Genomic DNA, 17,563 nt, shown 5'->3' with positions numbered 1-17,563 from the left:
CAGATGGCAGTTATAAGAGTCGAGGGACATGAAAGGGAAGCAGTGGTTGGGAAGGGAGTAAGACAGGTTTGTAGCCTCTCCCCGATGTTATTCAATCTGTATATTGAGCAAGCAGTAAATGAAACAAAAGAAAAATTCGGAGTAGGTATTAAAATCCATGGAGAAGAAATAAAAACTTTGAGGTTCGCCAATGACATTGTAATTCTGTCAGAGACAGCAAAGGACTTGGAAGATTAGTTGAACGGAATGGATGGTGTCTTGAAGGGAGGATATAAGATGAACATCAACAAAAGCAAAACAAAGATAATGGAATGTAGTCGAATTAAGTCGGGTGATGTTGAGGGTATTAGATTAGGAAATGAGACACTTATAGTAGTAAAGGAGTTTTGCTATTTGGGGAGCAAAATAACTGATGATGGTCGAAGTAGAGAGGATATAAAATGTAGACTGGCAATGGCAAGGAAAGTGTTTCTGAAGAAGAGAAATTTGTTAACATCGAGTATAGATTTAAATGTCAGGAAGTCATTTCTGAAAGTATTTGTATGGAGTGTAGCCATGTATGGAAGTGAAACATGGATGGTAAATAGTTTGGACAAGAAGAGAATAGAAGCTTTCGAAATGTGGTGCTACAGAAGAATGCTGAAGATTAGATGGGTAGATCACATAACTAATGAGGAGGTACTGAATAGGATTGGGGAGAAGAGGAGTTTGTGGCACAACTTGACCAGAAGAAGGGATTGGTTGGTAGGACATGTTCTGAGGCATCAAGGGATCACAAATTTAGTATTGGAGGGCAACGTGGAGGGTAAAAATCGTAGGGGGAGACCAAGAGATGAATAAACTAAGCAGATTCAGAAGGATGTAGGTTGCAGTAGGTACTGGGAGATGAAGAAGCTTGCACAGGATAGAGTAGCATGGAGAGCTGCATCAAACCAGTCTCAGGACTGAAGACCACAACAACAACAACAACAACAAACAACATGTATTTCAGCAAAGCCTTGTTGAACAAAATATATAGTTGGATAATAAAATGCAAAATGTTACAGAACAATTGCGGATCTGTGCTGGAAATTAGCAATAATATTTGAAATTGAGATAAATCATGCAAATTCTTAATTAGTGACTTCTTTGATTAAAGATGGATGTCATTTGGTCCATAAAAAGTATGGCAATAAAAGTATATTGTCAAATTTGGCTATTAAATGGGTATAATGGACCAAAAGGAAACAGTAGTTTTTGCTGTATCTGGGCTTGAGTGCTGATTATTTTTTTAAGTTAAATTGAAGATGTATACAGTAAAATGGACTAACCCACAGTATTTAGAAATGGAGAGAAAGAGGGTTTTGTAAATAATGCTGGAAAATACATATCAAATTATTTTATTCTCTCTCTCTCTCTCTCTCTCTCTCTCTCTCTCTCTCTCTCTCTCTCTCTCTGTAACCTAACCTAACGGGAACCCATACAGAATGGACCAGTTAATGTTTCTGATCTGCCATGTTCTTTATATTGCAATATAACGTGAAAAAAATAATTGAAAGAAAGATTTGTTTTGTGCATTATCAAATATACACAATCACAAATTACCATTAACTGTAGTTAAAAAAAATTTTCCTATCGTTGTTAAAATTATATACCAGGCTTAATGTATTCTAAATGTATTTACTCTGAAAACGCACACGCGCACACACACACATACACACACACACACACACACACACACACACACACACACACACATTAGTGACAATAATTGGTGATGTCAATGTGTCATTGATGTTCTCAGATAATGTTTCTGGGTTAAGGTTCCTATAATGTGCATGTTGAACTGGCGGAATGTAATTTAGTAATTGCTGTAAATTCTATAGCTTGACAGGTTTAATAAGTCTTGGACCATCATATTTGAGAGGCAATTTCGCATTAGTAATGAAAGGTGAAACACAAGCAATTCTCTGTGTTATATTACATCCTCTGTGATATTTACTGTTTAGACCAGTGTCAGTTTTCATAGTTCTTATACCCAGCAACAGATGCCAGCCAGCACTTATCTCCAAATCTTTACATTTGAGGGTTAACCTGTTTTTCTGTGTATGTCTTCAAATAATTTCAGTAAAATTAAAACGTGTTACTGCAAAGTCTGGGTTCTTCTATTTTTAATGGTTTGTGTCAATAGTGCCATAGTTATTGATCAACCTACTTGAAATTTGTCATTACTTTTAATTAATGTGGTTTCTAGAACAACTGAATTCTCAGGACAAAAATATTAATTTCAATATACTCTTCCATCTCATTAGCGATAATTTTATATAAATGCATTGTATTATTAATTTTTGATATGTTTCTTGCATTACTAATTTTTTACGTGTTTGTTGTAGTGTAATCTGATGAGTGACAAGTGAAAGTTATGATCTCAATAAATCACTAGCCAGTATATTTTAGGTCAAATGCTGTAATAAGAGTTCCCATAAAAGCTAATATTTAATTCCAGTCGCTTTACGTAAAAAGTTGGTATCATCAATAATATCCACCTTTATGAGAGTTTTTGTCAGCTTTGAATGCTACTTTGCGGTCTTTGATGATCAGTATATTACAGCAGATGATTTTCATGAGACTTCCTGTCATTGTCGTTGTTGGGAATTTACTTCTCTATTGGTGGCACGTAGTTGAAGAGTTTGTCAAAGCATTCCAACAGGTTCTAATTATTCTGTGGTATTGTTTGCTAACTAAATCTCCATATTGTCAGTCTCTCTTTTTCTTAGCATTTATCCTTTTGTATGGTGCCTGCTGTTTTCATGGTATGGATAATTATTTCATTTCCATATGCGCATTAATTAGATACTATGTTTAAGTCCAAACATCATGTTTGTAGAAAAGTTGTCTTAAAATACCTTTGTTATGTTTTTTTCAGGGAGTGTATTGTTAGCTGGGTTTAATATTCCAGATTTGTTTTATCTTAATAAATTAAATTTGTTATATATTTTGGCAGTTGTGTTTAGTTTATATCTCAATTTCAGCATGAAATGATACATGCCTACCTCTTTGTGACAAACAATGATCGGGACAGAGATGGGCATGGACCTGAATTCCACAAGCACATGTATCGCATTAACAAAGAAGCAGGCACCAAAATATCTGTGTACCATAACTTTCATGATGAAGTGAAGCTTTATCAGCAACACTGGTGGCGGTGCAATGGCCCATGCCAGAAGTGGCCACCTTATTTTGGTATGGTAAAACGAGCAATGAATCGACCTCCTGGGCCCACTGACTTTTGGTGGGCAAATCATCAGGCTAAATGTGGTGGTACCTACATCAAAGTCCGTGAGCCAGAAGGTTTCTCCAAAAAGAAAACAGGTCCTGCACCAGTAAAAGGTGAGTGACCTGCCATTAACAGCTGTTAGCTGAGAATTGACAGTGAATTAATGCTGAAGGTTGAAACTGTGGTGCTTCAGCAACAGTTGGGATTACATAGTATTCATGTATCATCCATTTGGATTTTTTAGGATTTTATTTTACTAATTTATAATGCTTCACTCCTCTATTTATGGTTAAGTTTTTGTTCAGTCAAGTGATATAGTTTATAAATTTGCTACAAACCACATAAATAACATTTTTTAAATGTAAGCAAACTACATATTTCTCAGTCTATTCCCCATGCAATGCAATGCACCTTTTTGAGCAAATTTCCTTCTTTAAAATTATTCATAAAAGATATTTACAGTCTGTGCATTTGATATAAATTAATTTTCATTCAGCAGTTTTTGGGCACCAAATGTGGGGAATAAGCTTCGTGTGTAACAATTTTGAAACCTTCAGCTATCACAGTCACCTTCACATGAGTGGGTTCATTGTTCTGATGCAAGAATTGACTTCATTTGCTTCTATTTCAATGCACTAAGTGAACATCCCAGTTACCTTAAGCAACAAGAGCCCTCAGCATTCTTACCTTTTCCAAATAACAAAACATGGTGACAGCTGACAAATCCCAAAAATCTGTCATCATTGATGTAATACAATTTATTGTCTTGTTTCACTTACATGAACCTTCTGTTTTGATCACTGACTTTCTATTTGTGTAAGATTGACTGTCAAAAATAATGCCCAGTGATCATAAGCCCAAGTCGTAATTATTTTGGAGTGAAGGAAACATCACTGAAAGTGGAAGCATTAGGTCTTCAGCAGGGTGACATAAAAGAATTACATGTCACTAGTTTTCAGACGAATCCTTTCTCGAGCTTGAGTTCAGATACCTATGTGCACGCACACAGCTCCATTGTGCTATCTGAATACACTGCAGTCTTAGCAGGTAGATTGAGGTGAGGGGTTGTTTCAAGTTTGTTAGTTGAGGGGGAAAAAAGAGGTGGTGTGTGGGAAGGATTTTTGAGGGAAGGTTGCTGGTGGCTTGGAGAGAAGCAGAAAGTGTACAAGATAGGAATGCGGGAGGGAGACGCTGCAGGTGCACGAGATATGTATGTGACACCTGGGTAGACACCACAGCCAGTGGGCCCTCTGAAACAGCCCCCAATGTGTGGGTTCGCAGCTGGTCGAAATGACAGGGCTTCCTCTTGTGAGGAATGCAAATGAAGCATAGGGGTGGCCCTGGTGACACTTGATGATGGCAGAAATCCAATTCATCGTGAACCCAGACAGGTGCACGTGGCCAGAACTGTCACAGAGCCAGCAAGGCTGACAAATGCATCAACAGGTGCAGCAGGTGAAGGTGGATTGGTAGTTAGCATCATTGTAACAGCTCTGTTGGGCTCTTGTCTCCCATCAGAGTGGAATGGTGTGAACTCACAAAATGGTCTAAAGCAGCTCTAGGGGGCCTCCAGATACATACTTCTGCATCTGAGTCTTAAACGTCCTAACCATGCTTTAAGCCTCGCCATTAGGTTGAGGATGAAATGACGGAGCTGAGAGAAGGTGAACGCCAGTTGCCTGACAGAAAAATGAAAATTCTCGAGAAACAAACAAGGGACTGTTATCAGTAACAATGGTTTATGAAAGTCCCTGAATAGCAAAAATCTTAGATAGGGCCAAAATAGTGGTCGCCATTGATGTGGACACACAACATGCCACGAAGGGCAACTTGAAATATGCATAAACTACCATGAGCCAATACTGATCATGGAATGACCCAGAAACATTGACATGTAGATGATCCCATGGGCACTTCAGCATCAGCCAGGACAGGAAAAATGCCCACAGGGTCGCCTGTTGCTCCACACAGTGAGTGCAAGTGGCAGTAAGCAACATAATGTTCCTCTTTATGCTGACAGGTCAAAGCTTCGGTGTGAAAGGTACCCCAGTGACCGACATACAGAAGCTGCAGTGCATTATGGCGTAAGGAAGTGGGAATCGCAACCCAGAGACAGAGTCCTCCATAGGTGATGAAAGGACCCAGTCAAACACAGAAAGGCAGTGCTGGAGGAAGAAATAACTACACAAGGGATCAAAGGTGCAGCCTGGGGGTTTTTCTGGCCACATGGGGTGCACCCCCCCCCCCCCACCCCTGCAGGTCCGGGGGTTAGAATAGGCCCGAGGTATTCCTGCCTGTCGTAAGAGGCGACTAAAAGGAGTCCCTCCCCCTCAAGGGGGTAGTTAGCGCCTGCATCCGGAGACGGACGGTTCCATGACCTATATTTGCGGTCATTTTGGTTGTTCACTTCTTCTGGTTTCTTCCTTCCTTTGGTTGGTTCCTTTCTTTGTTCTTCTCCATCTCACTGTCTTACTTACTCTTTCCCTTGCCTCCTCCTCCTTGCCTCCTTCTCCTTGCCTCCTCCTCCTTGCCTCCTCCTCCTTGCCTCCTCCTCCTTGCCTCCTTCTCCTTGCCTCCTTCTCCTTGCCTCCTTCTCCTTGCCTTCTCTGGTCTCCGCTTCGGCGTTTGAGACAGTCTGTCCTTTCTCTCCCTCTCTCCCTTCTTTTTCCTCTTCTTCCTTCCTCCCTGTGCGTGCCTGAAGGCCGACCCACTCATTCGCACGCATAGCCAGTGAGGGGGTAACGCGTAATTCTCTGCCCTGGGTAGACAAGTAAGGCAAGCACGTACCCCCTGGTAAAGGCCGGGCCCAGGAAGGGGTGATTGCCTGAGGTGACACCTTCCGACCATGCCGATTGGTCCCTCCGTCTGTTTCTCGGGAGGTGTGACCTGAGGTGTAAACATTCACCTAAGGCGGGAGTGCCCTCTGAGAGGGTCCCCACAAGGAAGGAGCGCGCCATCGGAGACGCTGGCAATCATGGGGGATTCCTCCGCAATGGATTTCTCTTCTTCTTCTCTCTCGACTTCTGCCCAAAAACGAAAACTTGACCAGCCACCAGTGACAAACGTACTACCGCCTGCCCCACAGTTCCTCGTAGTTTCTCGATCTGAGGACAGAAAGGATTTTTCCTCTGTCAACCCTTCCATTATCCAGAAGGGTGTAGATGCCATAGCCGGATCTGTCAAGTCTTGTACCAGGTTGCGTAACGGTACCTTGTTACTAGAAACTGAGAGCGCCTTTCAGGCACAAAAACTGCTTCGGGCCACACTCCTGTACACGTTCCCTGTCCGGGTGGAGGGTCACCGCACTTTGAATTCGTCTCATTGTGTGGTATATACTAGATCACTCGACGGATTGACTGACGAGGAGATTCAGTCTTTCCTCGCTGAGCAGGGCGTGACGGCTGTCCATAGGGTCATGAAAAAGGTCAACAATGACCTTGTACCGACCCGGACACTTTTCTTGACCTTTGATAGTGTTCAGCTGCCGTCGCGCATCAAAGCGGGCTCCGAGGTTATTTCTGTTCGACCCTATGTCCCGACACCTACGCGCTGCTACGAGTGTCAGCGTTTTAATCACACTGGCCAGTCTTGCTCCAATGCGGCTAAATGTGTCACTTGTGGCAGGGATGCCCATGAGGGTGACTGTCCACCTCCGTCTCCTCGTAGTGTGAACTGTCAGGGTGACCATGCAGCGTCCTCCCGCGACTGTCCCATCTACAAGGAAGAACGCTGCATACAGGAAATTCGGGTCAAAGAGAAAGTGTCCACCTCGGCTGCTCGCAAGCTATTTGCTAGTAGGAAGCCCACGCTGTTCCCAGCGGGGAAATACAGTACTGTCCTCGCCTCTCCTCGGACTGCCAGGGAGGTGGCGACGCAGACATGCGATCTGACCTTCAGCACTACGGTCGTCCGTTCAGCCAGTGCTAAGATTGCCCAGTCGACGTCTCCTCTTCCTCCCATCACCCCTCAGACACAAGCACCTTCATCAGCTTCTGCCAAGGCGAAGACCCAGAAGTCAGATGCACGGGCCTTCAAGAAGGAACCGTCCCGTGCAGACTTCCTACATACCTCAAACTCCCAGTCATCGACCAGTACTTCCACTAAAAGACCTTCCAAGAAGGCTCATAGGAAGCACAGTTCTCCGCCACGGCACATTTCTTCTTGTGCGCCACCCAGCGGTTGCCGCCCCAGGCCGTCATCCGTTTCGCCTGGCCGCACCGCTGGTAGCCGAACATCTGGCCGTTCACCGGCGGAGGAAGCTCTCCCTCCCGGCCATCTTAACAAGATGGCCGATGAACCTATAGAACCAATGGACGATGACTGTCCGCCTACTGATAGCGGCGGCAGTGCTCGCTCGAAGCCAGGCCCTCAGCGGCCTTCGAGGTGACCCCTTCTTGCATCTTCTTTTTCTTTTTCTTCACACGATGGCACTTATTCACTGGAATATTCGCAGCATTCGCTCCAACCGAGAGGACTTAAAGTTGCTGCTCCACTTGCACCGTCCGCTCGTCGTAGCCCTCCAGGAAACGAAGCTACGCCCATGCGATCAAATTGCCTTGGCACACTACACCTCTGTGCGTTTTGATCTACCCTCTGTGGCAGGTATTCCGGCTCATGGAGGGGTTATGTTGCTGGTCCGGGATGATATTTACTACGATCCCATTACAGTGCACACCGGCCTGCAGGCAGTTGCCATCCGAATTACTCTCCCCACTTTTACATTTTCCATTTGTACCGTTTACACTTCATCATCGTCTGCCGTTACCAGGGCAGACATGATGCAACTTATTGCTCAGCTACCTGCACCATTTTTGTTAACTGGAGACTTCAATGCCCACCATCCCCTTTGGGGCTCTCCAGCATCCTGCCCGAGGGGCTCCCTGTTAGCAGACCTTTTCAACCAGCTCAATCTTTTCTGCCTCAAAACTGGTGCCCCTACTTTTCTTTCGGACACATCTCACACCTATTCCCATTCAGACCTCTCTATATGTACTACCCAACTTGCACGCCGGTTTGAGTGGTATGCACTTTCTGATACATATTCGAGCGACCACTTCCCGTGTGTTATCCATCTCCTGCATCATACCCCCTCTCCGTGCTCAACTAGTTGGAACATCTCCAAAGCGGACTGGGGGCTCTTCTCTTCCAGGGCGACCTTTCAGGATCAAACCTTCACAAGCTGCGATAGTCAGGTCGCACACCTCACGGAAGTCATTCTCACTGCTGCTGAATATTCCATCCCTCACACTACTTCTTCTCCACGTCGCGTACTGGTCCTCTGGTGGACCGCAGCATGTAGAGACGCTTTATGTGCTCGTCGACGTGCTTTACGCACCTTTAAATGCCACCCTACAGTGGCGAATTGTATCAATTATAAACAATTATGTATGCAGTGTCGTCATATTATTAAAGACAGCAAGAAAGCCAGCTGGGCTGCTTTCACAAGCACCTTCAACAGTTTTACTCCTCCTTCTGTTGTCTGGGGTACCCTGCGCCAGTTATCTGGCACTAAGGTCCACTCACCAGTTTCTGGCTTGACGGTCGCGAATGACGTCCTTGTGGCCCCTGAGGATGTCACCAATGCCTTCGGCCGTTTTTTCGCAGAGGTTTCGAGCTCCGCTCATTACCACCGTGCCTTCCTGCCCCGAAAACAGGCAGAGGAGGCTAGGCCACTCCTCGAATCGTGAAAGTTATAATGCCCCATCACCATGCGGGAACTCGAAAATGCACTTGCCCGGTCATGGTCCTCATCTCCAGGGCCTGATTCTATTCATATTTAGATGCTGAAGAACCTTTGTCCTGCGGGTAAAGATTTCCTTCTTCGTACTTATAATTGCGTCTGGATTGAGAGAGGTGTTCCCGCATGCTGGCGCGAGTCTGTTGTTGTACCGATTCCTAAGCCGGGGAAGGACAAGCACTTGCCTTCCAGTTATCGACCCATCTCGCTTACCAGCTGTGTCTGTAAGGTGATGGAGAGAATGGTTAACTCTCGTTTGGTTTGGCTGCTCGAATCTCGACGCCTACTTACCAATGTACAATGTGGATTTCGTAGGCGCCGCTCTGCTGTTGACCATCTGGTTACCTTGTCGACCTTCATTATGAATAACTTCTTGCGGAAGCGCCCGACCGCAGCTGTGTTCTTCGATTTGGAGAAGGCTAACGACACCTGGTGGAGGGAGGGCATTCTCCGCACCATGCATACATGGGGCCTTCGCGGTCGCCTCCCTCTTTTTATTCGTTCCTTTTTAATGGATCGACAGTTCAGGGTACGTGTGGGTTCTGTCCTGTCAGACACCTTTCGCCAGGAGAATGGGGTGCCACAGGGCTCAGTTTTGAGCATCGCTCTCTTCGCCATAGCGATCAATCCAATAATGGATTGCCTCCCAGCTCATGTATCGGGCTGCCTTTTCGTGGACAATTTTACCATCTATTGCAGCGCGCAGCGTACATGTTTCCTGGAGCGCTGTCTTCAGCGTTCTCTTGACCGTCTTTACTCCTGGAGTGTCGCCAATGGCTTCCGTTTTTCTGCCGAGAAGACGGTCTGTATTAACTTCTGGCACTACAAAGAGTTTCTCCCACCGTCCTACGACTCGGTCCCGTTGCTCTCCCATTCGTGGAGACAACAAAATTTTTAGGTCTTACATTTGACAGGAAACTTAGCTGGTCTCCACATGTGTCATATTTGGCTGCCCGTTGTACCAAGTCTCTAAATGTCCTCCGTGTTCTCAATGGTATGTCGTGGGGAGCGGATCGAACCGTCCTACTTCGCCTATATCGGTCGATCGTCCGCTCCAAGCTGGCTTATGGGAGCTTCGTATACTCCTCTGCACGGCCGTCCATCTTACACCGGCTCAACTCCGTACAACATCGGGGTTTACGTCTTGCAATCGGAGCATTTTATACTGGTCCCGTCGAGAGTCTTCATGCTGAAGCCGGTGAATTGCCACTCACCTACCGGCACGATATACTGCTTTGTTGGTATGCCTGTTGGCTACTGTCAATGCCCGACCACCCGTCTTATCGTTCCTTTTTTGACGACTCTCTCGACCGTCAATACGGGTTGTATGTCTCTGCCCTGCTACCCCCTGGAGTTCGCTTTCATCGCCCCCTTCAACACCTTGATTTTTCACTCCCTGCAACCTTTAGAGTGGGCGAGAGCCACACGCCACCTTGGCACCAGGCTCAGGTTCACGTTCACCTTGATCTCAGCTTGCTCCCAAAGGAGGTTACCCCCGGTTCATTATACCACTCCCCTTTTGTCGAACTTCGTTCGAAGTTCATTAATATTACCTTCATTTATACAGATGGCTCTAAGACCAATGAAGGGGTCGGGTGTTCTTTTATTGTCAGGACACAAAGTTTCAAATACCGGCTCGATGGCCATTGTTCGGTCTTCACAGCTGAGCTCTTTGCCCTCTACCAGGCTGTTCTTTACATCTGCCGCCAGCGACATTCTGCTTATGTCATCTGCTCCGATTCCCTGAGCGCCATCCAGAGCCTCAGTGATCCGTATCCGGTTCACCCTTTCGTGCACCGGATCCAACGCTCTCTTCAGCAGCTGGTGGACGACGGTTCTCCGGTTAGCTTTATGTGGGTTCCTGGCCATGTCGGTATCCCTGGGAATGAAGCTGCAGATGCCACGGCCAAGGCTCTGGTCCTCCAGCCTCGGACAGCTTCTTGTTGTGTCCCTTCATCAGATTGTAGCAGGGTCATTTGTCGGCGCAATTTATCGCTGTGGTATGCCGATTGGGCTGCACTTATGGACAACAAGCTTCGGGCCTTGAAACCTCTTCCCGCGGCTTGGACGTCCTCCTCATGCCCTTCTCGGTGGGAGGAGGTCGTTTTGGCCCGGTTACAAATTGGACACTGTCGGTTCAGCCATCGCCATTTGATGACGGCTGCGCCGGCGCCGGCGCCGTTTTGCCCATGTGAGCAATTGCTGACGGTCCGCCACATTTTAACGTCCTGTCCGGATTTTAATACACTGCGTCTTGATCTTGGCCTGACATGTACTCTGGATGCCATTTTAGCGGATCACCCAGGAGCAGCTGCTCGTGTTCTTTGTTTTATCAACTTGACAAACCTGTCTAAGGACATTTGATTATGCTGTTTTTAAATCCTCTGCCTGTCTATGTCTTTTATAGTATTGTCCCTTTTAGTTGCTGTTTTAACCTTGTGCCTCGCGGTGCATTCCTAACTTGGTCTGGGCGCTAATGACCATTGTAGTTGTGCGCCCTAAAAAAAAAAACATGGGGTGCACAAAAGAAAGAACCTGACTAAGTACAGGATCTGCGACATTTGCCGATGCTATCATGGTGCTAGCAATGGGAAAACGATTGATCACGTTCTGGTTCTCAGGATATAAGTGAAACAAAGCAACTCATCCTGATCGAAAATGGATAAGGCATTGGCATCGGCCAACATGGGCATGTTGTGCCGTCGGCTGCTAATGGATCTGATAATAATGGGACAGGAAGAGAGCCCACTGCTAAAAAGTGTGAGGATGCCACATTTATTTATACTGATGGCTCAGAAGCATCGTTTGGAGTTGGGAGTGCCTATATTGGCGACACCCCTAATCGATTTCGGCTTCCCGACCAGTGTTCGGTTTTTACTGCGGAGCTTTACGCTGTTCCCCAGGCTGTCCAATACATCCGTTGCCATCAGTGGATGCAGTATGTTATCTGTTCAGATTTGCTCAGGTCTCTCCTCAGTCTCCAAGCTCTCTACCCTGTCCACCCTCTGGTCCACCAGATTCAGGACTGCCTCCACTTGCTCCACTTGGGGGCATCTCTGTGGCGTTCCTCTGGATCCCAGGACATGTTGGTATCTGTTGAAATGAGGTGGCAGATATACCAGCCAAGGCTGCAATCTCTCTTCTTCAGCCTGCTATTCGCATGATTCCCTTCGCCAATCTGCGGAGTGTTTCATGTCGTCGTGTTGCTCTTTTATGGCACGCACATTGGTCGACACTTCCCAGTAATAAATTGCGGGACGTGAAAGCTCTTCCCTGTGCTTGGACCTCTTCCTCTCGAACTCATCGTCAGGAGGAGGTAATTTCAACTAGACTCCGGATAGGTCGCTGTCTTTTTAGCCATCGACATCTTTTAAGTGGCAATCCTCCCCCACTCTGTCCCCACTGCTCTCAGCTGTGGACGGTGAGACACCTTTTACTTGAGTGCCCCTATTTTACTCCGTTACGTGCCCGTCTACAGCTGTCGCCTGATATATCTTCCATTTTAGCAGATGACACACGCTCAGCCAATCGCGTTCTCGAGTTCATTAGTGCCAGTGAGATGACGTCAGTCATTTGATGTTCTTTTTGGGGCCAAACAACCCCCTTTCTATAGTGGTTTTCTAAGCTTTCCTTCTGTTTTTAGTTTCCCCAATTTTTTGAGTTTCGTTGCAATTGCTGCTGGTTCCAGTTTCATTTTTTTTTTACCTTTTCCTAAGTCACAGACCAGGCGCTAATGACCGTAGCAGTTTTGCGCCCTAAAACCATAACAAAAGAAACAAAGCAAACAGAAAGTAAGTGAAATCATTCTTGTTGTTATCATTTAAAATTCCAATGTGCAGAGTTTCTGGTTCGCATAAGCTATTCTTATTCTGGCGCTCGTTCCACGTGCTGGTCGCCCTGTTATAAAAAAAATCTGAATATTTATAGAGATCATTTGTATTCAGTAATAACAATAACACTGTGAACTGCACAATATTAGCCCTTATGTAGTTGCTGCTGTGTCATGGTGTGAATTAATTCATGTATCTGTTTCCAAGTGACAAGTGAAGCAGTTTCTAGTCTACTGCAATGATGTATGGGATAAAGCATAACATATGCATCTAATAGTTGAACTATGTGAGGAACCTGTAACCTACAACGCATTAATACTACTAATGGAGAGTAAATAACTATTGATAACTTATATAATCAGTATTAGTGTCTTACAGAATTGTGACAACAGTAGTGCTCTTTCAAAAATAATTTAGTTTCATGACTGAAACATAATCAAATCATTTAGTTTTTACCTGTCAGAAAATTTCAATTTACCCCTCAGGGTGTAATTACCCCAGGGTGGGAACCACTAACTCAGTGGCTTAGCATACTAAATATTCTGCTGCGTGGATGGATTAGCATTGCTCATTCTCAGACTGATTACACGTTCTGTCTAAATGAAAAGAAATCGTTGCACACACATCAAAAACAGTTTGCATCACCCCTGTTCCCAGAACTCCTGAAAATAGATATTAACTGTGGATATTGTATCACAGACACAGTCCCTTTGACTATTCAGATATGTCACTAAACCTGCTCAGAGATGTAAACAACCGTGCATGAGCAGCACGTATTAGATGGAGGGGTTCCGACAGCCGATCAGTTCTAGTCATTCCACCAGGAAGGAGGTACATGGCTCATGTTGTCTGTAGTTCAACCATGCCTAGACAGTCAGTACCGCGATTCGATCGTGTTCGCATAGTTTCTATGTGCCAGGAAGGGTTCTCGACAAGGGAAGTGTCCAGACATCTCGGAGTGAACCAAAGCGATGTTGCTCGGACATCAAGCAGATACGGAGAGACAGGAACTGTTGATGACATGCCTCGCTCAGGTTGCCCAAGGGCTACTACTGCAGTGGATGACCTCTACCTACGGATTATGGCTCGGAGGAACCCTGACAGTAACGCCATCATGTTGAATAATGCTTTTCGTACAGGCGGAGGACGTCGTGTTAAGACTCAAACTGTGGCAGTGGGCTGCATGATGTGCAACTTCACTCCCGACATCCATGGCAAGGGCCATCTTTGCAACCACAACAACGTGCAGTGTGGTACAGATAGGTCCACAACATGCCGAATGGACCACTAAGGTTTGGCATCATGTTCTCTTCACCGACGAGTGTCGCATACAACTTCAACCAGACAATTGTCGGAAATGTGTTTCGCGCAACCCGGTCAGACTGAATGCCTAAGACACACTGCCCAGCAAGTGCAGAAAGGTGTAGGTTCCCTGCTGTGTTCGGATGGCATTATGTGGGGCCGACATATGCTGCTGCTGGTGGTCATAGAAGGCACCATAACAGCTGTACGATACATGAATGCCATCCTCCGACTGATAGTGCAACCATATCGGCACCGTATTGGCGAGGCATTCGTCTTTGTGGATGACAATTCGCACCCCCATCATGCACATCATCTGAATGACTTCCTTCAGGATAATGACATCTCTCGACTAGAGTGGCCAGCATGTTCTTCAGACATGAACCCTATCGAACATGCCTGGGCTAGATTGAAAAGGGCTGTTTATGGACGACGTGACCACCAACCACTCTGAGGGATCTACGCCAATCCGCCGTTGAGTGGGACAATCTGGACCAACAGTACCTTGATGAACTTCTGGATGGTATGCCACAACGAATACAGGCATGTATCAGTGCAAGAGGACGTGCTATGGGTATTAAAGGTACCGGTGTGCGCAGCAATTTGGACCACCAACTCTGTAGGTCTGAAGGTGGTACAACATCCAATGTGTGGTTTTCATGAGCAATAAAAAGGGTGAAAATGATGTTTATGTTGATCTCTATTCCAATTATCTGTACATGTTCTGGAACTCTCAGATCTGAGTTGATGCAAAACGTTTTTTGATGTGTGTACTACATTCATACATGTATGAAATAATTGTTAGCTCACTAGTAGAAGTAAACAAATTTGACAAAAGGCTGGAAATTGTACTGCGGACAACTTGAATAATTGCAGGATAAAATTACAAAGCCAGTAATGTGACGACCACTTTACCATGATTCTTGGCAAGCAAAATATATGAAGCTTCAGCACGTATTGCTTTGTCTCTGAAATACCCCACTTAACCTTCAGGACAGGACAGATAGAATATATTGCAGAAAGGGGCCAAAATAAGGGACTGTCAGTTACACTCAAACATACAACTTTATTATTTGATCAAACATTACAAGCGCTCAAAAAAAAATTTTTTAAACACACAGTTTTAATCTTTGGGACTTAACTACTGGCTGAAAACCACTTTAATTTAAAAACGGCTGAAGGCCAATAACGTAAATGGAAGCATAATCAGAAATATAAAAGGCAAGCCTTATCTTAAAACAGTTCTTTAGTTAGGCTAAAGTAAACAAGTTAAATTGAAATCAGCTGAAGGCCGAAGACTTAAAAATTGATTTTTTTTTAATGCCAAAGGGCTTATGTGAAACAGTACTTTAAACTAGGCTGAAGGCCTTTAGAGTAAAACAACTCTAATTTAAAACACAAAACCGGCTAGAAGCCATACAAGTACGAACAACAAGAACAAATAAAAAAAGGCAGTCCACACAAGGGCACGCAGATGTTAGAGGGTCGGCCTGTAATTCAAACACTAATGCTCGCTTAGGTGAGACTGGCAGTCAGGCCAACCATTCACGATCCGACGGCAACCCAACCATCCGACAGTCAGCTGACCCACCAACAAGATAACTTCCACTTCACCCTACCAGGGCACAACAGGGAGTTCAATGGAACAACATGGAAGATATTGGTGCCCACAACCAATCATACATGGAGCTGTCGAACTACACACCATGCTGGACAGCAACAACACAATGAGGAAACTACACCGCCTGAAATTTATGTCAACGCCCAGGGCAGGTAACCAGAACATTAAGGCCACAAGGCAGAAGATTCACTGGTGCACTTCATTTAAAATAACCAAATACAGTGAAGCTTCACCGGAGGGTGGCTAGAATTTTCCAACTCGAAAACCATGTTGTTGCTTGTGGGAATATCCCAACAGCCGACAACGAACTCCAAACAACACAATGTGAACAGTCTTGACTTGCTGGTAGGTTCACTCAAAACTCAAATTTTGTGTGCAGGGAGGGTTGGAGAGCCACGGACCTCGTAGCAATGGGAACAGCGCCACACTCTCCAACACCAAGTAGAGACCGCCAGCGGGCCCTGGCCAAATTACGCCCCGTTGAGAATTCCTCACTGCTCCATGCCAACTGACTGACTCGTCATAGCCAGTACACCGACAACATTTAAAATTACTTGTCAGTGAAAATCACACGAACTACATACAGTTTCATGAACATTTGCCCGAAGAGCTAGACAATCTAACGGCAGTGACTGTACAATAACCAGGACAAATCACGAGTCGGCACACACAGTAAGCCCATAAGCGATCGCCAGCCAAATACACGTCGTCAGGCAAGATGACTGACCGACGACCAACCAAAGTTGTCCCAACTCCTATCCTGTGTGTCGGCAACTGTAGGGCGAGTCATATTGGTCCAGACCTCACTGCTGCCGCGCCCCGACTGAACTTGTGCTGCGTGCCAACTCAAACACTCCCAGGTCCAAACTAACTCTCAATACACGACGACCGGGAAGTAATAGCAGTCCAGCATAGATAATACGGCAGGGCATATATTCCAGAGTGAGATTTTCACTCTGCAGCGGAGTGTGCGCTGATATGAAACTTCCTGGCAGATTAAAACTGTGTGCCCGACCGAGACTCAAACTTGGGACCTTTGCCCGCGAAAGGCAAAGTTCCCGAGTTCGAGTCTCGGTCGGGCACACAGTTTTAATCTGCCAGAAAGTTTCAGGGCCTATATTGATAAGTACTGCTGCTGCTGCTCACGGACAGGCAAGGCAGCAGCTGATTGACACCAGTAATTGAAAATTAACATAATAAGGTGGCAGTATGGTAAAAACAAGATCTAAAGTAAGAAATGGCATGAACATGAGCCACGCACGGCTCAGTCACGATTAACACAGGTGTGACTCCAGCATTAGAATTGCTTTGTCCAATGGGTATGTGTTAAAGATTCCAATGCCACACTTAGTGACTTTCTACGCCTAAAATTATGGCTCATAACAAGCAGTTTTATAAGTACTTTCAATTCGTTGGGTGCATTTGAACAGCAAAATTTGGTACCAAGTTATTGAGGCAGGAAAACTGTGAAATAGGGCACAAATGATTTGACTCTGAAACGGTGCAGGCAATATGACCAATCAGCAGCAACCAAGACCCAAGAATAATACAGTTGGTTCACATGACGTGAGAACTGCGCTCCTAGCAGATGAAACTGGACACTGTGACATAAAAAGTTATGTTCAGTGGGGAGGCCAAAACTCTTTTGCATTCATTTATGGATAGTATGAAATCTAATTTATTTATTTGGCAGCACTGTACAGAGGGTTTTTGTAATAACTGCACTACGTGATTGTCAGCTTGAGTGCAGATTTGAGAAGTTGTACCGTACTACAGAAAATTGATGGAATGATCAGACTTTATGGTCTTGCAGAAAG

General features: G+C 45.3%; 1 protein-coding gene across 3 annotated transcripts in view; it reads left to right on the top strand.

Moving 5' to 3' along the window:
* LOC126195071 (DNA-dependent metalloprotease SPRTN-like) overlaps positions 1-17,563 on the top strand; it is a 98,580-nt gene that overhangs the window by 48,290 nt on the left and 32,727 nt on the right. For all 3 annotated transcript variants that reach the window (XM_049933522.1, XM_049933523.1, XM_049933521.1), the window contains one exon: positions 3,012-3,369. In XM_049933522.1, coding sequence (XP_049789479.1) covers positions 3,012-3,369 — 358 coding nt within the window. The remainder of the gene's footprint in view (positions 1-3,011; positions 3,370-17,563) is intronic.

This window comes from Schistocerca nitens, chromosome 7 (genome assembly GCF_023898315.1).
Source record: "Schistocerca nitens isolate TAMUIC-IGC-003100 chromosome 7, iqSchNite1.1, whole genome shotgun sequence".
Taxonomy (NCBI): Eukaryota; Metazoa; Arthropoda; class Insecta; order Orthoptera; family Acrididae; genus Schistocerca; species Schistocerca nitens.
This window is presented reverse-complemented; position numbering and strand designations above follow the sequence as displayed.